Source organism: Euprymna scolopes, chromosome 22 (genome assembly GCF_053919585.1).
Source record: "Euprymna scolopes isolate OS-2025 chromosome 22, ASM5391958v1, whole genome shotgun sequence".
Taxonomy (NCBI): Eukaryota; Metazoa; Mollusca; class Cephalopoda; order Sepiida; family Sepiolidae; genus Euprymna; species Euprymna scolopes.
Genome location: NC_136503.1, coordinates 33,686,728 through 33,713,252, shown reverse-complemented (window position 1 = coordinate 33,713,252; position 26,525 = coordinate 33,686,728). Strand labels below are relative to the sequence as shown.

Below are 26,525 nucleotides of genomic sequence, written 5' to 3'. Positions count from 1 at the left end.
TTTTAGAAAAAAATATAAAAATATACATTATTTCTGTGATTTAGTTAGCTTAATTGTTTGAAAAATTCGTAATTTATAATTAATCGAACAAGTTATTCATCTCTCTCTCTTTACTAGCCGTGTATTTCTATCGCTTATCTATAAAAAAAATTATATAAATAATATGCTCTTGTAAACGCTGTCTAATATTTCTTAATATCTTTGTGAAGATTTAAAGAAAAACTGTCCCTCTGGTGTCAGTCTCATTAAAATTTTAATACCTCTGATATTTATTAATGAGTCCCGATAATATTGTGCCAGAGATGAGTATATTTGATGAGAGTACAACGCTCTATAACATGCATGAAGGAATAACAGATGTACACAAATCTAACACAACGGCTGAATCCTTAAAAAATTACCTCCAGATTGTAGTGAAATAAGGCCGTAAATGGATGATAATATTTAATGCTAGTAAGACTAAGGTGCTCTTCTTTAACAATTACAAGACGCCTCTCCAACCACCGATATCCATGACAAATAACTCTCGACCCGAGAATTCTTCATTCAAACTCATCGGCTTAACATTCACAGGAAATATGAACTGGAATTTAGGATATTACAAAGGCTGCTGCAAGGAAGGTGGGATAGAAAACTACTCACATCCAAGAGTATACTGTATCTTCAAGGTCACTATTCGCCTATGTATGGAGTATTACTGTTACACCTGGGCTGGTCCATTTACTACTAGTCTCTACCTCTTAGATAGGGTCTAAAAAGAGTCTTCACCTAATAGGTCCCGCCTTTCCAGCCAGGTTCCAAACTCTGTCCCATTGCCGCAATGTTGCATTCCTGTGCCTGTTGTATAAGTACTTTAATGGAATGTGTTCTGATGAACTCATTGCATTTGTGCCCCCTTGACATACATATCTCCGATAAACATGCTTAGCAGCAAAATCAGACCCCTTCACTGTTGAGGTCCCTAAATGCCAGTAAGCTTTTTCCTCTAATAACTTCTTCCCTAGAACAGCTACACCTTGGAATTCCCTTCCTGATGCCTGCTTCTCTTACTGCACTGATATGCAGAAGTTCAAATGTAACGTAGACCAACATCTTGTAAATATTTCATGGGCATGGTCCCAATTAGTAGCCCCTTAACGATATGCCTTGAATACAAAAAAAGAAAACCCAGAAAACTCTATCTATACAAATCGTATATAAATAATATGGTAAAAATAACAAATCTCTTTACCCTTTTATAATAATAATTAAGTGAAAAGCGGCTGTTGCGATACTGCAAATGCATTTGCAGAGATAGAAAGTACTTTAAATATGATGAGACTTATTGTCAGCCGGACTACAGGGAACGCTTCCGGTGGTTGTCATCTCGCTATTTCTAATGATGATGATCTGCGTGAGAACTAATTGTTAAACAACAACAACAACAACAATAATAATAATAATAATAATAATAATAATAATAATAATAATAATAATAACAACAATAGCTAGCAAAACCAGTGTCAATTCGACGGCAAAACACATAAATAAAACGAATAAAAAACGAGATAAAACAAATAACGACGAATTGAAAACTTTTTTTTTCGCAAATTCTTTTTTAAGCTTTAAAAGCTATAAAGAATTGATTAAAAAATTTAGATTCTTTTACAAAAATTCAATAAACACATTTTTTGTCCCGTTTTTCTTTTCTGAATAATATTTTATATAAATTATAAAGAAATAGATGTTAATTCATTTGTATATTAAAAAAAAAACTATAATAAAAACGTACATTCTTCTCTCACTCTGACTTTTTTTTAATCATAAAATAAAAATAGTCAATTTGAAACTGTAAACAGACAGCCATGATTTTTTAAAAAACATTTTGGAGAGGAAATGGTTTTAATGTTTTTTAACTGATGAAGAGCGACTATAAAATAAGGTAATTCGTTTCTCATTAATTAATGTTTGCGATGATGATGTTTTTGTGACACCGGACGTACAGACAAGTAAATCAATATTTAGATTAGATAATAATAATAATAATAATAATAATAATAATAATAATAATAATAATAATAATAAAAAACATTAAGTAAACTATGTTCCCCCCTTTAAAATGGATTGTTTCATATCGGATGGCACCACACCAAAGAGTCGTGAGTGGGTCGGTAAACCAGAGAGGGGAGACCATTAACTATACCTCCAATGAAAATGTGCTGGGACATTGAGGAGACTTTTAGCCATCCAGAACCCAAGGAAAAGAAATGGCCGTTGGCGAGAAATCAAGGGTGCGGAGATGTTGTGATAACATGATTTTTTTCTCACTCATACTCCAGGAAACTCCACAAGTTATTACCAGTGAGTGGTCGCTGGTTATGGTCTGTGTGAAAACGTCTAGTGAATAACAGTAACGAAACTTATCATTTTTAGTCACGCAAGGGAAAATGTTTCGAACTATATGACATAGGTTAAGAAATTTCGAATGATAGTCGTATTTATGACCCAGCGGATCACAAGAAGAAATCTGAACTGAAATGAATATTTTTCTCCCGAATAAACTAGATTTTACCACTGCTATTTCCTTATTCTTCTTTCAGACAATGTGGCGAATGTATTCGAAACGCAGACTGCGGTTTTTGTTATGAAGACACGCCTGACGTCATTGGCGGCGATTGTCTCAGAGTCAGCGCCACCTCTAATCTAGTATCAGAACAAGGGGCATGTAACTCTTCATTAACTCTTTCTAAATATTCTATGATATGGGCTTACGATTATTGTCCCGTATCATTCACGTGGATCGCGGTTGTCGGACTGGCACTTTTTCTCATGTTTTATGCTCCAGGTAAGCGAGTATTTTTTAGGTGTTATTCTGCAAATATCCATCTTCATTTCGATCGAACAATGGTTGCATTTATGTTGCATAAAAAATTTACACAGCTCTACTTAGTATTAAACATCGGTATATTAATACCGCAGTACATCTAAAATTTGTACGTACGTTTCCAGATTATAAAATATCTGATCGGGAGATCCTATTTATTAAAAAGAGGGATAGAAGGTGATAATATACTACGGACATTAAATTAGTATTTTGATACACTAATTTAATGTTCGTAGTATGTTATCACCTTCTCTCCCTCTTTTTGATAAATAGGTTCTCCCGATATAAAAATAAATAAATAAAAATAAATGATGTCGCTTTTGGCCCGTACGTGAAACTAAAATATACCTTCTTGGTCTTCTGGCTAGAATCTCAGGATAGTATTTTTTTTTTGTCTAAAGATGGTATAATGATATTGTAGGGCTTCCGTTCGCCCCGGGCGTCCATACAATGGAAATATGTCACAGACTTCTTTAAGAGTACTGGAGAGAAACCATAATAACCGGACATATTCTGACACTACATTAACCAGATTACTTAGATAAATACTTACAGCTTTAACAAAAGCGCCACAATAATATTGCTGGGTCTCCATTCACGCTGAACATTTATAGAATGTCCAACAGCAATATATTACATATGAAAGATGCCGCGATGAAGTTTTCACAAGTCCCGCTTTTAATTGAATAAATATTACAAAGTTTATTAGATTATTTTATACCTTCTACAAACAATTTAATAGCAGATGAAACGAAATCACTGACACGTATAAAAATGATTACGCCCTGACGCGAGCCATAGCGAGATCTAAGATAAGGGAAGGAAAAAAGAGGAAAAACACGTTACGGAGAGAGAGACTTTAAGCACGTGTAAACATAGCCGAGATTTTTATGCACGTGGCGGCACAACAGAGACTTTTAAAAAGATGCAAGACTCATTTATGCTCGGAACCTTTTACAGTTTGCTGTATACAATTGTCCGAAGATTTTAGGACGACCGTATAAAGTAAAGAAACTGTTAATTGACCTCGCGGAGAAAAGCAATCATGCGACCATATTTCGCTGGCTTGGAAAATACATGTCAGGCGCCTTGGTGTGGAAACGACCGTTTTAACTGAAAAAAGAACTTTTGCTGAATTTCTTTCTTTTGTTTCTCTGCGAGAATTTCATACACAACTTATATATTATATATATATATATATATATATATATATATATATATATATATAAAACACCAGTTTTGGAGTATTCTGCCAAATAATAAAAACTAATTGTAAACTTCTATTTTACAGCTTTGTTCTTACTATTATATATATATATATATATATATATATATATATATATATATATATATATATATATATATATATATATATATACGGAACAATGCATAAAGCGAGAGTCTGTTAACAAAAAGTTTAGCCACCTAAAATGTGTAGTTTATATGTATTACCTTATGTCACATGATAAAAGGGCTATCCCCTTTTCATGTAAGTAAAAAACATAGGGAATTAGTTAAATGTAATAACACCGCCTATATAACACCTTATAGTCAGGGTAATATTGATCCTACGATATTATAATGTAGTTGACCAGTTGCCACAAGTCCCTCGCAATTGATGGTATGCCATAAACATGGGTGATCAAACATACGCTGATAAAGTAAGAACGATGGTCTAGCAGTAAATAAAAGTATCTCCACGCCAAACGGACATTCAGGCATCAAGATGACTGAATTAAGTGAGACGCATTGACCAAGCGATATGTCTGTGCATGCACGCGCGTTTATTTGAGAATGCGTTTGTGTATGTTCGATGTCATTTATTAAAATATACATAAATCTGCTCAATATATATTAATTTGATCATTCTTATACATTTAAATGAATTTGCCATGGAATTTCGAATGGTGTTATTTGTTAATATATGACGGTATTTTCTTTGTTTTTGAATACAAGGTATGGGAACCCTTCCTTGGACTATCAACGCTGAGATTTACCCCCTCTGGGCACGCAGTATAGGTAATGGGATGGCATGCATGACATGTTGGACTTGTACCCTCATTACTACATCATCGTTTCTATCATTTATTGAACTTATTCGAACTTCAGGTAAGATCGTGCTGTGTCATTTTTAGTTATTGAGTTTTCCAAATCAAACTTATGCATGTTCTGACAGTTTAGATGTTAATTAATTACTTTTAGTTAACGTGAACAGTTTATGTTCACTTTAACTAAAGCCAATTTATATCTTTTAAGAATATATATATATATATATATATATATATATATATATATATATATATATATATATATATATATATATATACCAGCAGTTCAGCCCGGCTTTGCTTCGGCACTATGTACTGTTCATAACTTTATGTGCATATGTAGATATATGTATTCAAAGTTTGACTCATGTTCAGATAACCTACATCTAAAATTTAAAGTGTTTAGACCTAAAACTGGCAGAGGGGTTTGGTAGAGTCTGCAAAGGTCAACTCTTTAAACTGTGATCACTTAGCAGCCAAATTTTCGCCCAAACACTGATATCATCTGTATGTATGTTTGCGCGAAACAGGAGATCCTAAACCGAAAAAGAAATATGTTTTAATCACGCACAAATATATATTAGGCAAAGAAAATATTTTAAACTCACGTAAATTGATCATTTTTTAAAAATTTATTTATTTTAAACAATTGTCTTATCGTTATTTGTAGTTAATTAATAAATCTCGCCTATATCGTCCGTATGTATCAAGTGTTTGCGCAAAACCGGAGATCCCAAACCGGACTCTTAAACCGAAACCAAAACGAATGTTTAAACCTCAAAGCAAGCAAGCAAGCAAGCAAGATGATTTAAGTTTTATAATCACACACACACACACACACACACACACACACACACACACACACACACATATATATATATACATATATATATATATCTGGAGACATATGAAACTAGTTATACATTAAGGCCAGATAAAAGAAAGAGAATGATTGAAGATTATGAAGTATATAAGAAAATAGGTATATTGGGTAAAATTTAATATTCCAGAAGGGGATCATATACATTTCAAAAGTTCGAACAGTTAGAAGGATGCTTTTAAGGTTAATGTAAATTAAGGCGATAAACTGGATATAAATAAATTGAGTTAATAAGATTTAATTTAATTGGTTCAAATAATATATTAGAATAGAGGCTCCAGTTCAGTGGGCTGAATAAAAAAAAACTGTTTGATGTTGCTTAAAAGCATTAGAATCTATTTCCCATGTAAACCAAGAGGATTATGCAAAATATGTTAGTCTATGCGATGTTACATATTATGAAAGATCATTATAAAATTAAAAAAAAAAGCCTGATATAAACAAAAGCAGTGGGTATGAACAATTAACCCATTTTAGAACTTTGTTTTTTAGCATTTGCTCGCAACAATTATCACGGTTACATTAAGGCGAATTATTCCCTCCCCCACAAAAAGGGCATTAAAAACTTTTTTATTACATTTTCACCCCAAACAAGGCTTGTTACATGAAAAAGGCTTGTCCCTTTTTTTCATGTAAGTAAAAATAAAGAGAATTAGTAAATGAAAATAAAATTAGAGAAAACGGGAATCGAACCCTGGAGATAAGTTTTAAAGAACAATAGGTTTTAAATGGAATGTCCAGTAAATTGTTGATTCTGATAAAATAAATAATAAGTATAATTTTGGCTGGAATCTATTCATTGTAGAAAGAATGTTGGATAATAAAAAATGGGTTATATGAATTAGATATGTAGGTTGAATTCCTTTATGAAAACAACAAAAGAAAAATGGGAAATCAGAATGTTTCGAAATGTGCAGGTCGCGCATGTTGATGGCACGTGAGTTGTGGTCACGTTGGCCGGACATGCATGGATTTCTCAATATAAGAAGTGTGAGTTAGTTAGTTAGAAAGAAGAGAAGTCAGAAGGGAGGCAGAGAGAGAGAGAGAGAGAGAGAGAGAGAGATAGAGAGAGACGAGAGTCCGACCAGTTCGAACCTTGCCACCGTCTAGAAGCGAGAGGGTTAGAAAAAGAAAATGTAAGAAACTTTGAATTCCTGGATGCAAGCCATTGACCGGTCAAGTGGAAGAATAAATGCTCATCATGTTTTTATAACTGCCGTCTCCTGTGTCCATCATTACATGAAAAAGGTATTGTCAATTTATATATAAGAACTATCCGAAATTCATCATCTAAAAAATATATGTTTAGAAAATATATGTGTCATTCTATTTATGTTATATAAACACTCCCGTTCATACAAACTGTCAAAGCATAAATGCCAACCTCTCAATGTATCGGCATAAATGCCAACCTATCGGTCTATCTATCTAGATATCCCCCTCTCAAAGTGTAATTATATGTACTCTCTTTATATATACGTGTTAATGTCCACATCTCTTCTCTAACAATATGTTAACATCACATCTCTTCTTACATCAGGAACATCTCTTACTCAGCACTAATCTCTCATAAGACTCTTACTTTTCTCATAACATGAACATTAAAATATAACAGGCTTTTTGCTACTTTGATGTAGGGAGCTACTATCAGGGACATGACTTACAGGGGTACTATGTGGGGAGTTGGGCAGCAAGATGTCTGATCACGTTACACTTGAACTTCTGCATGTTGGGGAAGCAGGTTCTGGGAAAGAAACTACTGGAGTAGAAGGCTCTCTTACATCTAGGGATCTCTTCCATGAAGATGTGGGATTTAGCTGCTTGTCGGGTTTGTCAGGGGTATTTACGTCGAGGGGGTACAAGTGTTTGCAGTTCGTCGGAGCATTCACCATGTAAATACTTGTAGAACAGGCAGAGGGATGCTACATTTCGTCGATGGGACAGAGGCTGATGCTTAGATGATAGTTCAGGACCTATCAGGTTGGCGATTCTCTTTTAAACCTTGTCTAGGAGCGAGAAACTAGTAGCAGATGCACCAGCCCAAATATGACAGCAATACTCCATACATGGACGAATGGTGGCTTTATAGAGGTACAAGATATTTTCGGGCGTTAGTAGTTTCTAGCACAGTAGAGAGAACCTACCTTCTTCGCAGCGGTCCTGGCAATGCTCTCAATGTAATTGTTCCAACTCATGTTTTCTGTGAACGTTAGGCCGAGGCAGGAAAGCAAGATTCATTAAGGCATTTGTTGTAAAGTTTGGAGAGAACTGGAGTTACTTTGGCGGAGCACAGTTTTAATAGCACAGCCGGGATGAGATCAGGTCCACATGCTTTTGCAGTGTCAAGATATTTTATAATTGCATGCGCCTGAGAAGGGGTGATTTTCAGATCGTCAAGTGTGGCGTCTGTCCGGAAAGGAAAGTCGGGGAGGGGATTGTTAGCAGGTTCCAGTGTGGAGTTGGAGGCAAACCGACTGGCAAGCATGGTAATCTTCTCGGTAGCTGAGCAAACAACTTCATGATTGTTGGATAGGGAGGAGAATTGTTAATTGCCCATTATTTACTACACTGTTGTAGATTTTCCAGATTGTCTACTCCGAATACCGTTCTTTCCATGGGGATGTTGGAGGTGTCTATTATGACAATACTCAAGGAAGTACAGTGAAAAAAGTTGTAATTCTTTTGCTTTAAACGTTAAAAAATCCACATAAAACTGGAATTTAATTTACTCCTATTTGTGGAAGAGTTGAAAAGAAGAGGCAGACTTGAACAACAAACAAAAACAGCTAGGAATGCTACCACTGAGTTCGATCTAACAATCCTTATACAGCGAGAATCCCTATCCTTTGAACCTTCTGTTTATACTTTCCATTATTATTCTTATGGACTATTTTTGTACTTTTATTAATTTATACTGATTTATGCATTCCATTAATTGCTTTTCTTACATTAAAAAATACCTGCGTGTTAACGACTCAAACCATCACTACTTGCCAGTGAAAGCCAGATTATTTCAGTGTCTCGATTTGTTCAGGGACGACAGTGGCCGCAAACAACAACAACAACAACAACAACAACAACAACAACCGTAGTTTACTTTTTTGCTAGTGAGGGAGGCTTCCACCGGGCAACGCCGACTAACGGATCCTGATAGTTTTAAATATTTGTCAGATCGACGATATATTCTAAGATGGAAAGCATCTCAATCTTAAACGAAGAATGAATAGCAATGTCAAGACAGAAGCAAGCTTCGACAAAATATTATTACGTTTCATGGCATCACGTTTCTTAATAAGTTTGACCAGACCTAAAACGCTGCCTTAAAAACCTCATCAGTATGCCCTGTATTTAAGAATTCAGGTGATAAGTCATCTCCCTCTCAGTACAGACCAATAAGTCTCCTTTGTGTCATGAGTAAGTTGCTGGAATCCATATTAAATAGAGAAGTAGTCAACCACCTCAGCAGAAATAACCTTCTTAGTGACACACAATATGGTTTCCATTCTGCAAGATCTACCACAGATGTGCTAACGATTATATCTTATAGAATTAGCGAATCTCTTGACAAAGGTTTCCTTTCTAGGGCAATTCCTCTTGACATATCAAAGGTCTTCGACAAGGTATGGCATAAAGGCCTCTTCACAAGATTTCCAGCTACGGTATAACTGGAAATATTTTCTCAATCATTAAATCATTTCTCTCTGATAGGCTCATAAGAGTAGTGGTCGATGGACAAAAATACTGGAATACTGCTGCCATATCTGGGCAGGAGCTGCTAAAACAGCCTATCCTCCCTTGACAGAGTACAAAATAGACTTCGTAGCTTAGTGGGGGATGCCCTTTTCTCTTCCCTGCAACCTCTCTCCCACAGAAGAGACGTTGCGAGCCTATATTTGTTTTACCGTTGTTTCCATGGCAGATGCTCGTCTGAGCCCCAATCTCTGGCCCCCTCGCCAATCTTTCACGAAAAACACATCAATTTTTCCCACTCTTTATCTGTGCCTAAATAAAAACGTAGATTTCATGATCAACACTTCTTTCTTAGAACTGCACGCCTGTGGAACTCTGTTCCGTCTGCCTGTTTCCCACCTGACTACAACCTGGATGTCTTCAAGTCCAACGAAAACAAATTCCTAATGAACCGCCCTCTTAAGTAGACACTTAAATCTCAACACTAACGTATTGTACAACGTATTGTTGCAATAACCCTTATCCCTGAGTGGCTTCCGGGCCTTGATAAGTGGTGATCACCTTGTAAAAAAAAGACAGATATTTATATGGATATGAACGAGAGTATTTTAGTCATAGGATTCTGATCAGAAAGAGTAAAATTTGAACCAAAGTTCTTTGCAGAAATCCTGGCTTTGTCAGACACTGACGAAATCACTTCCTGCCTATTAAGTACTGTTAGAATGGAATTTTTACATCTACTTGTCAGCTCGTTAGAAACACCACCTCGTTATTAAGTTAAAAAATGCTAATAAGTCCTAGACTAAAATCTAATCGATAAAAAGAGTTAATGAGATAGTTAATAGATTGTCAGTTTACTGATTAAGAATATTATGAGGTGATTGAAAACGATGAATAAAATAAGGAAACTTTTATTATTTATGAGGATAGTTTATTATGTATCCCTTGACATTGAATCTGTAACCGACCCTCTTGTAGCGAGGAAAGCAATTATGTGGTAATATGTTCCACAGGTAGGAAAATAAACATAATCTATGTTTATAGAAATATCTTTTAATGTAAGACAAACGGATGCAGAAAGGAAATCACTTTGTAGTTGTAATAAATAAATAAATCTTTGTAACCCGTTTTAGGTCAGAAATTTAACTGTTAAAGGATCAAAGGTCAACGATTTGACCTTTGAGAACTCTACCTAATTCCTCCGCCAATTTTGTGTATAAACAATTAAAATTTTTAATATAGGTTCCTTGGACATGGATCTAACTTAATAACTTGATATGAGCCCAAAACAATAAATATTAGAGGTCATAATACGGGTCATTATAGGGGTCAAAGTTAAATAAAATTTGACCTCTGCGGTCTCTATTAAATTACTCAGTCAATTTCAGGTCTAAACATTTGAAATTTTACATAAAGGGTATTCAGAGATTAGGAAATATGGCCGAGTGGTCCTAAACGTTGTATCATAGTTTACAGTTACCCAAAGGTGCTGAGTTCAATTCTGAACGCAGGCAGTGAAAAGTAACATTGAAAACAGAGAATCAGCAACTATGTCCCAGAGCCTAGCTGGAGTCTGAACACGGTACTCCCGTAATAATAATAAAGGGTTGGGTTCGAGACTCCTAACAAACGGTTCCCCAGTTCGATACAAAAAACCTGATGAAGGTGGGAGGGCAAAACGGCCGAAACGTTATGACTATAACAACCAAGATGAGGAAGTCAGTCCGAAAATCTCAATAAATACTCCTATAAATTCGGTTTTCTTTTGTGTGTATCGATATTCATATCAAAAACCCTATTTTCTATTTATTTAAATAGTAAATACAATTTTATTATATATGGATTGTGGAATTGCATTCACTAGCAAACGATCTAGCTAATTTGCATATTCTTTTAAACATTCATTTTAATTAATTCCCTATTAGTTGCTTCGGTTTTTAAGTGGATAATTATCTTTAGTTAACTATTACCTGTAATTATATTCATGCAGATATTCTACATGATTTATACTTGCATAATATTTGCGAAAAAAGTTTATAGTAAAGACAAAATTGTTTCCATATATATTTATGCGTACGTATATATTTTTGTTAAACAAATCTATCTATCTATCTATCTATCTATCTATCTATAAAAGTGAACGTGTCTGTGTATCTGTCTGTGTGTCAGTCTGTGTACATTTCCCTTTTTTTTTCTTCTTTTTTTGCTTAACATACACATCCAAACACTCGGGCAACGCCGGGCTGAAATGCTAGTATATCTATAAAAGTGAATGTGTATGTGTGTCTGTGTGTCTGTCTGTGTGTCTGTGTGTCTGTGTGTCTGTCAAATTTTAGTCTACAGACTCGAAATTGGATATACAAACATACCCATTCCTGTATCTCGATACATTTATCATTATATGTGATCAATTTTCTATAATAGTCAACTATATAGGAGCCTATTCATGACCAGACACACACACACGCACACACACACACGCACACACACATTCAGCTTTATATATATATATATATATATATATATATATATATATATATACAATAAAAATCTTGATATTGAAAATATCAAATTTTCCTGTAAACCCGTAAGGAAAGTATACAAAATGTTAAATATTCGATAAGGAGTACGATTAAAACAAAAAAATCCCTTATTTCATGGAGTTTGGAAGAGAGCAAATCTTCTCATCAGATGGAAGATGTTTGCAAAATATACAATGAATTTTGCAGGTTAATGCATCACGGGGAAACAAACAATATAAAAGTTTTGATATTTGCATAAAAAGTCATTTAATAGTTTTTAGACACTTTGATGGGATTCAAAGAGATTGGGAAAGCAAGAAATGGGGAACAGGGAGAAAAAGGGAATAATATGATATTATAAAGATCCAATGGGGTAAAACGATAAAATCCAATGCAGGAAAATGTTTAGTCCAATGGCAGTTCATAAGGAAGCAGAAATATAAATGTCCAGGGAAAAATTGAGCTTCAAGAAAATGCAACATTTTTTTTTAAATTACGGATCAAAGAAATGGGCTATAAACTGCAGGTCTAAAATGAGATAATTAAAAATTGATAAGAGAGGGAAGAAAGAGAGATAGACATAGTTGAGGGGGGGGGAGGCGAGAAAGAAAGAGAGGAAGGTGCATGTAGAGAGTTATCTTTCAAAATCTATTTTTAGAACAAATAAATATAGGCCAGAAAGGGTAAATTTGACCAAGACAGGAACATAACTAGGGTTGATTTTTAAATTTGGAAAGAAATAAAATGTGGGATGGGAATACAATGGTGTAAAGAGTTAATGCAAAAATTATTATTATAATTGTACGCATGCACATTCATACATATATAAATGTATAAATGCATATATGTACATAGATAAAAATATAAAATAAAAATAAAATAAAATAAAGTAAAATAATATAGGTAGAATACAGGGACAATCATGGGAATAAAGTGAAACTAATAATAATAATAATTATGATGATGATAATAATAATAATAATAATAATAATAATAATAATAATAATAATATATTTATATATGAAAGAGAGAAAGAGAGAGAGAGAGAGAGAGAGAGAGAGAGAGAGAGAGAGAGAGAGAGAGAGAGATATGTATGTTTGAAGTAAAAGCGTAAAAGTGAAGCTCTAGCTTATCCCTGACCCGTGAAGCATTCACCAAAATTACGTGCGTTTCAGTTTGAAAGGTGCAGAGGACAAATAAAAAAATACAAAAATTAATATATATATATATATATATATATATATATATATATATATATATATATATACAATTATGTAAATGCAATTTTGTTTCTGTCTGTATGTGATAGTTAGTTCCTTATAGACCCCGAAACGGTTGCACAGATTTTATTTAAAATTTACAGAACTTTAGTGTATAAGTCTGGTAGTGATCTTAGTTAAGTTTTGTCTTAGAATACCCCCGATAATTACCGATAATCGAAAGCGTTATTTTTATTTATCTATGTTGTGGTTGCAAGGTTGAACAATAATTAGTAAGGAAATACAATGAAGACGCAAACAATAAGATAACGCAATAATAAGTGTATTAAAGAAAAGGTATATTTACAATATGTACAAATGACGGTGTCGAGTCAGAGAGTCTTGGTGGGAGGACATGTACGCTCTTCGGCGTCACTTCTGGTGGCATTTGAGTTAGACACACCAAGGCCAACCTAGGCTTGCCATTTATAGTGTTATGTTATTCGCATATACAAATAAGTGGTTGCCACCACAACAATCTCTATCATATGTAAAGCCATTTTTTCCATTTCGTCGCTTAGCAACAATGATAGAACAACGGTACGTGAAAATTCTGCTGTGGTTAAGTTGATAGTATGTTTTCACGTAAATTTCTTAATCTTTTTCACAAACTGCAACGAATTTTATAAGACTTGAAAATTTACGTGTTTTAAAAATTTTTTTTTTATTTTTTGCATGACGAGGTCTGTAGGTTTAAACCCCGCACGTAAATTTCTTAATGTTTTATTTTTCGTTAACTGGAAAGAAGTTTATATGAAATGATTTATAAAAGAAACAGTAGGTTCTCTAGAGCAATGTAGAATAATATATTTTGGAGCAAGTTACTGCATGGAGGCACGTGAAGCTTCCTCTCAGGCGATTTCACGAATTGCACGAATAAAACTAAAAATATATGAGCATGAAATATTCGTTGATCGTCATTCAGTCCCGGCAACGTCGGGTCTTCATGCTAGTATATATATATATATATATATATATATATATATATATATATATATATATATATATATATATACTGCTGATCAAAAATTTAAGACCCCTTTAAAATCTTTAAAAAGAAACTTTTTTTAAGGATAGATTTTAAACTCTTCCAACTAAAGGTTACTAATACTACAATCTAAAATTCATGGAAACGATAAGGTATATTCCAAAAATTTTATTCAAGAATTTACATTTCTATTAAATTAGGCTTTTTACACATAATCAAAATTATAAGACCAAGGGCATAAATTGTTAGATTGCAGTCCAATAACCATCAGACGACACTTACAACAAAAAGGCATGGTAAATAAAAAACGTAAACAAATTCCTCGATTGCTTCCACGTCACAAAGTGGACCGCTTAACATTTGGTCGTGAATACCAAACCCGGGACGTTGAGAAGTGGAAGAAAGTCCTGTTTTCTAATGAGAAAAAATTTAATTTAGATGGTCCTGATGGCTCTCAGCGATATTGGCATGACAAAAACATTTTTTCCACACGTCATAGTGGTGGAGAGTCCGTAATGTTATGGGGTGCCTTTTCTTACACTTGGACAATAGAGCTTCAGGTGGTACAGAGTCTTGAGACAGCAGCTGGTTATGGTAGCATGCTAAAAAAGCATCGTTTGTGTGGGGATGGTTGGTTATTCCAATAGAATTATGCTGCAATCCACACTGCAGGACGGACCTTGAGCTTTCTACAAGAAAATGGAATCCATCTCTTGGGACTTCCTGTATGCTCACCGGACTTGAACCCAATTGAAAATGTTTTGGGATGGATGACAAGAGAAATTTATCGAAATGGCAAACAATATTGAACAAAAAATGAACTTCGTGAAGCCATCTTCAGAAACTGGAGCAAGATTCCCCGCACCTTAATGGAAACTATTATTTCTAGCATGCCCCAAAGCATTTTGAAGTCATCAAAAGTGGTGGAGGTAGAACTCATTATTAAGTTTGATTGTTCAATGTTTTCATGCACTTTTCATACACTTTTTGTACAATTTAATAGAATTTTTGTGTCTGGTCTTATAATTTTGATCATGTGTAAAAAGACTAATTTAATAAAAATGTAAATTTTCAAAATAAATCTTTAGAATGTAGCTTTTTGTTTTTATAACCGTTTAGATTGTAGTATTGGCAACCTCAAGTCAAAAGAGTTTAAAATCTATCCTTAAAAAGTTTTTTTTAAAAAGATTTTAAGTGGTCTTAAATTTTTATCAACAGTATATATATATATATATATATATATATATATATATATATATATATATATATATATATATATATATATATATAATACGGTTATTCCATATGATCCTGTGATCCAATGCTGCGGCCTCAAGTTCGTTTCGCTTTGGAACAGGAATGAAATTCTCAGTTTTTTGTAGCACCAAGAATTCATTTATTCCCAAACACTTCGTTTGCATAAGCGATCTGTCATCATTTCACGACTATAGAAAAAAAACACAACTATCCCCAAAAAACAGGGTAAACACCGTCTTCGAAATCTAGTGAGCAATTACCTTTTCGCCTTTCTTACTTCTTCTTCCTCACAGAAGAAACATTTCAAGTCTGTATCAGCTCTATCGTTACGTTCATGATAGGTGCTCGACTAAGCTTCGATCAATTTGTAAACTTTCGCAACAAATACTCAACACGGGCAACAATTTTACTCACTTAAAATGATCGGTGTACCCAGTGGGTTAGTTGGATCGTAAACGCCTAAGAATGAGTTTCGTAGTGTGCAAGTTGCAGCTTAACCCATATTGGCTGGGATATCTTCTGTCATCGAAGTCGTTGTGAGTTCCAGGAGTTTACAGTGTTTGATGGGTGTCTTTGTGAGTTTGCCTAAGACTAAACGAAAATCCCATGAACAGAATTTCTTTCCTGGAACTGCCCGTCTGTGAAACACAGTACCGTGGGGCTGGTTCCCAGCTGAATATAACATGGTCGTGCTCAAGTCTAATCTTATTAAGTTCTTGTTGATAGTACTGTAATTAAACCCTACCCAAGTTCGACCATTACTGATCATTTTTACCCTTATTCTAGCGTGCCCTCCTGGTCCTTGATAAGCAGTGATTCCCAATTAAAAAAATACAATTTTCCCTTATAAGCAGTTCTTTTTGGGTTTAATTCCGAATCTTTATCCGATTGATGAACGACAGTACGATCCTTACTCCCTTTCTTTGTGGACTTGGATAATAGCTACTACAGTTTTCCCACATTAAATTAATCTTGTGTCAAATTTACCCTTGTAGAGAGGCAATTATACAAAGGGCGTTCAAAACGTAATGCCTTTTATTTTTTATTCCGTCCAAATCGATCAGGAGGGATTGAAAGTTATGGTGACTAGATTTCTACATTCATGACTTAAAAATTTCATCCATCCATTGTATATATTGACGGTATGAAATTTGTGATAATCGAGATTATTAATCTGTAGAAATTGTGATCAATATTTCGTATAGGCTGTTACTTTGAAGGTCACCACTTGTTAAGATATGCATTTTGCGTGTGCCCCAAAACAATCAACAATAAAGACCAAGTTTACCGAGGACATTTAAAGAAAACATTAAAAGGAAACACGTTAAAACAGAGTTACAATATATAGAAATAATATGTTTTATTTAACTTGAAATATGTAAAAACAATAAGCGAGTGTTTTGTGTGCACACGTGTATATATGTGTATATATATACAAACGAACATAAATAAAGTAAAAAGAGTTCATTGCGTGTACGTGGATGGATGAATATGAAAGTTCGTTGTGCATATGTTCATTCTGTATACGTAATATTGTCTTGCCGTGAAACGATAACGCCCTGTCGAGGCGTGTAGAAAACGCGTGTCTTCGCATCTACGATTCCAATGAAAAAGATATAGGTATATAACTGAAGTTGGCAAAAAAAGCAAAAACAGGAATCAGAGAACGCCACCTGTCGAACAAATAAGAAATCACGACAAGGCCATATAACTGGTACGTACTTGAGATACGTTTGTGTGCGTGTGGGTGCGTTATATGTAATAGCATATCAGTTCGAAAAGCATCTGCCCATAATACTCTCACGTCAGATAGTCAGAGGCTAAGAAGAAAAGAGATTGCGACAGGAAAAGATATCGACAAAGAGAGTTTGAAGCCTGTGTACTGTGTGGAAAGGTCACAGGACAACCGTTGTGCATTTTAAGTGCAAGATATTGCGGTTGGAGACTGCATAGTGTTGCCGAGTCTAGGAAGCGTGCGCAAATGGTCGCCACGGTTGGTCGTAATTAGTCGCAAGTGGGTCCGCAAGGAAATTATTCTGTTCCGAGAAAAGTGTTGTCAAGATTAGATGCGCTGGTCGGAAGTGAGTCTGCGAGAAAATGTGTCTGTCCGCGAAAAGCGCGGTGTCAACATTGTTCAGATGATCGGTGTACCCAGTGAGTCGGTGCGATCGTGAACGCCCAGGAATGATTTTCGTAGTGTGCAAGTTGCAGCTTATCTCATGTTGGCTGGGGTAACTTCTGTCATCGAGGTCGTTGTGGTTACTGGAGTTTACAGGGCTTGACGAGTGTCTTTGTTAGTTTCCTTGTCGCATTTGTTGCTGGAAAGGGTTTATATGACGTAAGACCTTGCTGGAAAGGGTTGATATGCCGTAAGACGTTGCTGAGATTGATTTTCTTTTAACATCGATGTGAAGTAAAGAACTCGGTGTTGTTGAGATGACGTGTCGTGTACAAGACAACACGAGCTACGTATGTCGACGCACATAGAAATTTATTTTTTTTCCTGTGCACGCATGGAGAGTAAAAAATGTGCCAGTTTACTCTCTGATTTTAAAATCACGCGTGTGTCTTAATCAGTATACACCGATGGGCTTGATGTCGTTTGTTCTCTTCTATATTAATGTTGAACACTGAAGGGGGAAACAGCAAGAGTGTCGCTATTTGTAGTTTTCGATGGGCTTGTTGCCGCTCGTTCTCCATGACGATACAGAAAGCTGGGATATTTTTTTATTAATGCGCGCATGGCGAAGAAAAATATTTAGACATCGATGAAAAAGGTTGAAGTTTGTGACACTAAAACGCATATGATGGAATGTTTGCACTTCGTCATCACAGTGAAAATGATCAAATTCTGGCGTTTCAGACATAAATTGAAGTAAAGTAGAAAAAATTGTTATTCTGTTTTGTTATCATTTATTTAATTTTTTTTACTGCGCACACATGTGGACAAAAAACGCGTGCGCACGAGTGCGCTTGATGCCATATTTGTTATACACGTGGTTAGCAGTTATTTACTTGTTGTCGACGTGTCGAAGAAAAACCTTTTTCTTTTCTTTGGTCGTGGAGGAATGGCTTCTATTTTGTTGCTGTGTAATCATTGTATGTGAATGATTGAAGAGTCTATTCTGCTGTTTTGCCATAACCCTAACCCTAACCCTAACCATTTTGTTTGTGGACGTGTCCCCATGCTGTCGTCGTGCGAGAAAAATAAACGAAGTCACCGTAAAAGGTCACCATTTGTAGCGGACGGCGAGTATAACCTCTAACGTCGGATGGTAACAAATTTTATGGAGATCGGCGATTTTTGTGGGAGGTCGTTAATAAAAACACGTGTATTCATTCTTACGTTGAAAAAATATACCTTCGTTTTATCTTAAAACGATGATATCGCTTTTTCGAGGGGGGCGGAAATGTGCGTCTGATCACATGGGCGATTCGAATGAAAGAGAGAGATAAGTATATAACGGAAGTAGATAAAGAAAGCAAAAACAGAAAGTAGAGAACGCCCCCTGTCGGACAAATCGGAAATCACGACACGGGCAGACAATCGGTGCGTACTTGATACGTTTGTGTACGTGTGTGTGCGACTAATATCATATCAGTTCGAAAAGCATTTGTCCATAGATGCTAAGAAAATTATCCATGTCATACACGTGCGTCAGAAGCAAGGGTGCGTCATTGAATTCCTGGCAAAAGTGCATTGAGAGTGACTATGTAGAAATATAAATTTTGGAACTCAAAAGGTCGTTCGTTTTAATGGTACCACTCTCGTCTTCGTAACTCTTCAACTTTTTAAGTTAAAAATATGTAGCTTTATTTTTGAAACGATCCCGTATAACTTATTTATTGTATTTATCTTCTAAAATTGTTTTTTTAGGTGTTTTTTACGTGATGGCCTCCGTGGCTCTGGTTGGTTCAATATTTTGTTTCTTATTTCTACCTGAAACAAAAAACAAATCTTTGGAAGAAATCGAAAAATTATTTTCACCGAAGAAAAAAAAACTCCCGAGGAAAATTCTAAACGAAGATTCTTCTCCCATTTAATTTTTTGTACTTATTTTAATTGAAAATGAAATAAATTAAAAATATGTTATATTCATTTTTAAATTAATATATCAAAATTTATTTGTGACATTTGTAACTGAAATTTTGTAGTAAATACTTTTTAAATGGTTCAATATTTCAAAGGTCATAAAAATGTAAACTTGTATTTGTGTTATTTTATTCTTTTTGCACCGAGTCGTTTTAACCCAATAGTTTGGACTGTTGATGCAATTCATTTAAAGTTCATAAACCTGCATGGACCTAACAACGCTGATTGTTCCGAGAAATTGTTTAAATCTCACGTTAATGCTTATTGACGTTAAAGGCCCTACTTGAAGCTCACAGCCTTGCTTATTGATGTGAATGATCCTGTTTAAAGCTCACAGTCTTGCTTATTGATGTGAGTGGCCTTGCTTGAAACCCACGGCCCTGCGTATTGAACGCGCGTGAATGGCTCTGCTTGAAATTAACGGACCTGCCTATTGATATAAGTGGTCTTACTTGAAGCTTGTTTATACAAATGGCCCTGCTTGAAACTCACGCCCCTGCTTATTGATGTGAATGGCTCTGCTTATTGATGTGAATAGCCCTACTTTTTGATGTGAGTGGCTCTACTTATTGATGCGAACGACCCTGCTTGAAGCTTACAGGCCTGCTTATTTATATGTGATGTAATAATGATAGGTACGTCTGTGTCATTTTTACTTACAAGATGACGATTGGCTGGTTGAACCATAATACCGACTAATAGAACCACCTAGGTAAAGACGTCGAAAGGCACGCAAGCCTCATGCTAGGAACCTACGACATTCATGCAGTATATCAATACCTGATTATTACTTGAAACTATATCAAGACCGCTCCGTTGCTTCAACGATATCCCTTTTCTGAGACCTATAAGTGGCGACATATGATTCACAACTCACAAATTTAGAACGATGAACTATTCGAAACGACATAGAAAGTAAAAAAGGAAAAAACTAAAGAAAAACTTAAGAAAGGCTTATTACTCACAAGTATCTTTTTTTACTCTCCATTAAAAAACTCAATGAGGATCATACAAAATAGACGTTGTTTTTAAACTCAATTCTTACATAAAATAAACATTTAGTCCTTCCCTTTGTTAGTACTTAGAGAAGTTATTGATCAAGGATGGGCCAAACAAACGTGGTGAAATAGTGCAGAGGATACCAAATGGCAGCAAGAAATTCACAGATAAAGTTTTAATTATCGCCAGAATGGTATTAGGTACAAAATTTTAGTTCAAACAGAATTAATATGTAATATTTAGTTCATGGGAAAAATGTTACGAACTTTTTTGGTCTAGACTGAGGTGTACTTTTAACTTATGGGAATTACCGAATAATTCTTTTTGTAACAAATTTAACGTCAAAAAAATATAAGACGAAGTAAACAGAAATACTTTTATGCATTTAGAAAGCGAATTCTCTCATGTGTTTATTCAGAAGAACTCGGTCTGTCAACAAAATCGTGGGACAGATGCGTTAAATATCTATGGTACCAAGTGAGTATTATCTGACGATACCGGTTTCAATCCTACCCAAAATAAGTCAGAGGATTAGTTGGCCAAAACGTCGTGAGATAATAACAACTATTGAAGGCAGTAATTAGTGGAGATAAAGTTACAAGATTCAGCATTCCTATCCCGTCGTGGTTAAAGAAGGCCAGAGGAAAAGTTGGTCGAAACGGTAAGAAAACAACAGCTATGTAGATGAGGGGACCAATGGAAATATGCTGGAAGTTGACACTGTCGTGGGTGATTGGTTACAGAAACTACCCAGCCTGCTCCACCCCGATCTATAAAAACGAGAGCGGAACAACACTGTGTAAAAAAAAAACAAAAAAAAAAAACGCAAAATAGGAGATTGTGTGTAGAATTCTCGATCTGAAGAGTCCGTCGAATTATCGACGAGTAAATCGCCCCGCCTCTTGGTGACTCCCCTTTTCGCCACAACCCCAATGCTAAAAAGAAAAGAAAGTGCAAGACTTAATCACAGACTTAAGAGAAGTCGTGAATTGCACGGATTTACTCAACCACTGTATTTGTAAAGAAAATTTGTATATATATATATATATTTGGACTTAATAGTGTAGAAAGAAAATCGAAGTTTGCTTTTTTTGTGAACTGAATTATCGTTTACCGCCTGATCGCGATCTGTTGAGTTACTGTTTTTCAGCGTACGATCGACCTGCATAAGAACTGCATATCAACATTGGACTCGAGGAAGACTGAGAAACACCCGACCACGATTGAAGACTGACCAGCTGTGACCAGGGAAGCGATCAGACTGGGTCCTACTACATGAGAAGGTTAAAGCAGATATATCGTTAGCACATTTCACCGGAATAGGAAAATTATTGTAGCAGCAGATATTATTAATGAGCGATTGGGTGCTTTATTACCTCACAAATTCAAGGATGGATGTATAAACCAATAACACATTCTTCAAGAACGTTACTGCGCGCGAAACGAGATTACCATCAAATCCAAAGAGTTTAGCAATAATTTACGCTGTAAGAAATATTTAATAGATATATTCTGCAAACAGCTCAAATAGTAAATCGACTACAGCGTTATGGTGTAATTCTATTGAATTATAATTTTAAAATAGATTATGTACCTTCAAAAAAAGTAGGTCACGCCGATGGGTTATCAAGATTGACACCCAAATATACGGAACCACTCGAGGAAACAGTGATAGCGACGCTAAGAGATGAAAGCGAATTGTCGAGTCTGTTATGCAATACTATCAGAGAATTTCCGCTTACGCTGAAAAAAAAAGCAATGGAGAAGGATAATTTCATTAGAAAAATGAAAAAAAGTTTGGTTGAAGGAGAAAACTAAAAAAGGAAAAAGCGTGTCACAATTTTCAATATGTGAACAGGTTTTACTCCATGCAGATAATTGTCATTGCGTCGATATATACACTTGGCAGTTTGCTGCCATTAATGCACGTACTTAATATTTATTCATTCTAAATTTTATTTCGAACACCTTCTTCTTTTAGAAAATAACTTTAGGCTTTAATCTTTCAAACACGATCAAAAAGTAACCGGAAACTTCTAGAAAAATATAAGCCATTTTTCAAAACCATTGACTCTATCAGTTTCACTATTAAACTGCAAGTACTTAGCCAGGAAACTCTGTATAGCGGCGTTTGTACTACAATAATGCAAGAGAAATAACTCTATTTAAATACTGCTTAATTAATGTATTTCCCAATTAAAATTTGGTGATGCTAATATAATATATGAACGGCTATATGTCTGTCTGTTTGTCTGTCGATCTGACTGTTTGTCTCCATATTTTCAAACTCTATCTCTTCCGAAACTAAGTCGAAGAGCGGCGTTAGGGGCCTCAAATGGTTGGATCTTTTACGGACCGCTCTTTTATCCGTTTTGATCCACTTAGAATTGTTTTTAAGGGATAAAATGGATCAAAATTGAAAAAATCGTTGTACATTTTGGACATTCATCTCAGTTTAATTTTAATTTACAATTTTTAATCAGTTTGTATACGTGTCACGTTGTTACAATGGAAACGCCATCAACTTTAAATGCTACACTTTCATGACAAAGTATAGCGTCACGTGATGTAAAGAGCTACAAAAAAAAAAACTAAACTAAAAATTGGATAATTTGTCACTAGTCTGAGCGAGATACCTCTATTTTACTAAAAGAGCCATTCATTTTTTCATACGAGGATTCGGGACGCTAAAACCAACGAAGAACATTTAACATTATAAATGCATTAATAATAATAATAAAAAAGCTGATATTTGGGCTTAGCGATGAATGCCCTGGAAAAGTCCCTTCTGATTAATTACAAAAATGTCATGGAAAAGTTACTTCTATTTAATTGTAAGAAAATATGATTTGTTTTTACAACATCTTTATTTGATTTAACAAAGTTTTAATATTACAAAAATGCCCTGGATACATCACTTCTGTTTAATTGTAAGGAAAGACGATTTGTTTTTAAACATTTTTATTTGATGTAACAAAGTTTAAACATTACAAAAATGTACTGGACAAGCCACTTCTGATTAATTGTAAGAAAAAAATAATATTTATTTTAGATACTTGCATTTTAGATGACACTTTTTTAAAATACGCTTTAGATACTTTTTTAATTTATATACTCAATTTCTTATCTTATATATAAACTTTTTTATTTAAGATGCAGACCTTTTTTTCAAATACGTTCTTATCTAAGATACTTACTCTTTTGATACTTAATTTCTTAACACTTATACACAAACTATCTCATTTTAAATGCCAACTTTTTCTTAAATACGTTCTTATCTTGGCTACTTTCTTTATGTAGATATTTAATTTCTTATATTATATACCAACTTTCTTATTTTAGCTACAAATCTTCCTTTGTTAAATAGTTCTTATCTTCGAGGTTTTCTTTCTTAATTTAGATACTTAATTTCTAATCTTGTTTACTAACTTTCCTTTTTTTAGATGCTTTCTTATGTAATACACTAATTTTGATATTTCAAATACTTATATTCTTAGATAAAATAATTTCTGTTTTATTTTAGATACTTACCTTTTTATATTCGGTACCCATTTTCGTATATCAGATACAAACCTTTTATATTGGACTTTATTTTAGATAGTCTCTTATTTTAGATATTTAAAATCTTATTTTAGATTATATCTTTCTCATTTTAGATGGTTAATTTTTATTTTAGATCCTAACTTTTCTACTTTTAGATGCATTACGTTTTATTTTATATATACTTTAGATAGTATGGCTTATGTTTGTAGACTTATTATCTTGTTTTTCATATAAACTTTCTTATTACAAATACTTCATTGTTTTGAATACTTTCTGATTCTTGATAATGATATTCCTATTTAGGATATTCACTTTCCTATTTAAGATACTTGCGTTCGTATTGTAGATATGATGTAATAGATATGAGTAAATCCGGGTATTTCCACACTGCGAGATAGCGATTGATAGGGTAAGCCGTAACTACCGGCTGATAGAGGCACTTGGGATGTCGAAAACTACGCAAACATCATGTTAGGAAACACCCGCTTCGATTACGACATTCGTTTTGTACGCCGGCTCACCAGATTTTATTACTCAAACTGTAACAAACCACTCAGCTACTTCGACGATATATATCCCTTTCGCAGGTCGATATCAGTGGAAATGTAGGATTTGAAACGAAATACCGGTGAGAAAAAATTGCCTAACAACGAACTAATCGAAACGACCTCGCATGTTCAAAAGTCTAATGAAGAACGTTAGAAAGAATTATTGTTAGTTACAGAAAGTGAATACGTTTTTACACTTCATATTTAAAAAAAAAAACTTAACAAGAAATATATAAAAAACCCAATTAAAAAATATCTTGTAGCTCCACGAGGAAAGAGAGAGACGGAACCAGTTACAAATGTTGTTATCGCAGGCGGCACTACGATTGTGACAATCATCAATTTAATAATCGTAAACTAAACACTTCTATCAATGAGACTCAACATGAACAATAATATTTACACGCCCGACACTGTACCAAACACTTTCACCGGCACTACCTAACACCGCACCAAAGAATTCCGCCAACACGATCCCGAACAATTCTATCGACACAACTCCACAAGATCTCGAACATCTCCATCTCATTTTCGCCATAAGTTGGCCCAACTAAGACACTGCCACAATTCTTGAGCGCTTTTGCGCCGTCACACTCTTCCCTAATCTTGAGATGACATAACTGGTATTGTAGGCAGGCCGCTTTTTCTTGGTACTTTGTCTTAACGATACGGGCTAAGGAACTCCCTCAGTGGAGTTTTCGTCTACCGCATCATTAATCGTTGGGGGCATCACTCTCTTAGGAACTTTTTTCATGTGGCCGTTCGTATAACGGTGAGACTTGGTCATCTAAAGAGGTAATGTCGTCACGGGATGGAGCAATCGTTTCGGCACGCCGGAAACACATCTTCTATGTAGCATGGTATTCTATTAACTGAGACTGAGTGTAGGCTATAGATTTTCATCACTGTACCTCTGCTGAACTGCGCCGTACATCTTCGGATTATTTGCCAAACAAAATCTCACACCCTGTAAGGACAGGCAACTGCATTGTCGGGCAGCTACAATTCACTGATGCCTTTAGTACGGATCCTGTAGGCGTATGTTACGTTAGCAGGTTTAGTCGTAGCCGTCTTGCCATCCTTGGGTGTAACGTTGTGCACGTACATTGCCTCTACGATCGTACACAGTGGTCTTACCTCCATGCGTTTTATTGCACGATGGGGCCTCTCGATCACTCTGTTTCCTGATAGCACGTTGGCATACCGAAATCGTGTATGTACTCCCGACATCCATGCAAACTCAATAAATCTCTCTCCGAAAAAAACACCGCATCATTGTCAATAAGCGACCCCCTTTAACATAATATAATTTTCTATTGCTTGATGGCAAAACAGTCTATCAACGTAAGGTAGACCTGAGTACCAAAATGGGTTATATTCATTGCAACCCTGATTTGATTTTCCGTGACATCAAGACTACTCGTGTTCCAATGCACTGAGGCTGAATCTATGGATTGCCATCTGTTGCAATCCCCAACCACCATTCACACCTCAGCTTCAGTTATTCCTGAGTTAACTTTACAAAGTACAACGTCCTATTCACACCGGGATGTTCGCTGGACCAATGGATTGCCTGCATTTGAGAAACATCGTGTTCTGCAGCTACAGCACACACGCGAGTTCTCTGGATTCCTTATCTAATGAATTTCATTTAACCATCGCTGTGGTACTCATGTAAGGTGATCAACTTGTTTTTGTGACAACGAGCCTCACTTCAATCTTCAATGCATATCTTTAGGGGAACTCACGAGCTGTGCGGGGCAGCTAATTAAACTGCTTTTTTCTAAAGATTTCACAGGCTTTCACAACAGATTTAGCAGTCTCTTTGGACACTT

The 26,525-nt window shown here is 35.0% G+C and overlaps 1 protein-coding gene across 1 annotated transcript in view; it reads left to right on the top strand.

Moving 5' to 3' along the window:
- LOC145243696 (proton myo-inositol cotransporter-like) overlaps positions 1-26,129 on the top strand; it is a 101,250-nt gene extending 75,121 nt beyond the window's left edge. The window contains exons 7-9 of the mRNA XM_080106754.1: positions 2,580-2,824; positions 4,820-4,972; positions 26,026-26,129. Of these exons, the coding sequence (XP_079962880.1) occupies positions 2,580-2,824; positions 4,820-4,972; positions 26,026-26,129 (502 nt within the window). The remainder of the gene's footprint in view (positions 1-2,579; positions 2,825-4,819; positions 4,973-26,025) is intronic.
- The last annotated feature ends 396 nt before the right edge of the window (positions 26,130-26,525 follow it).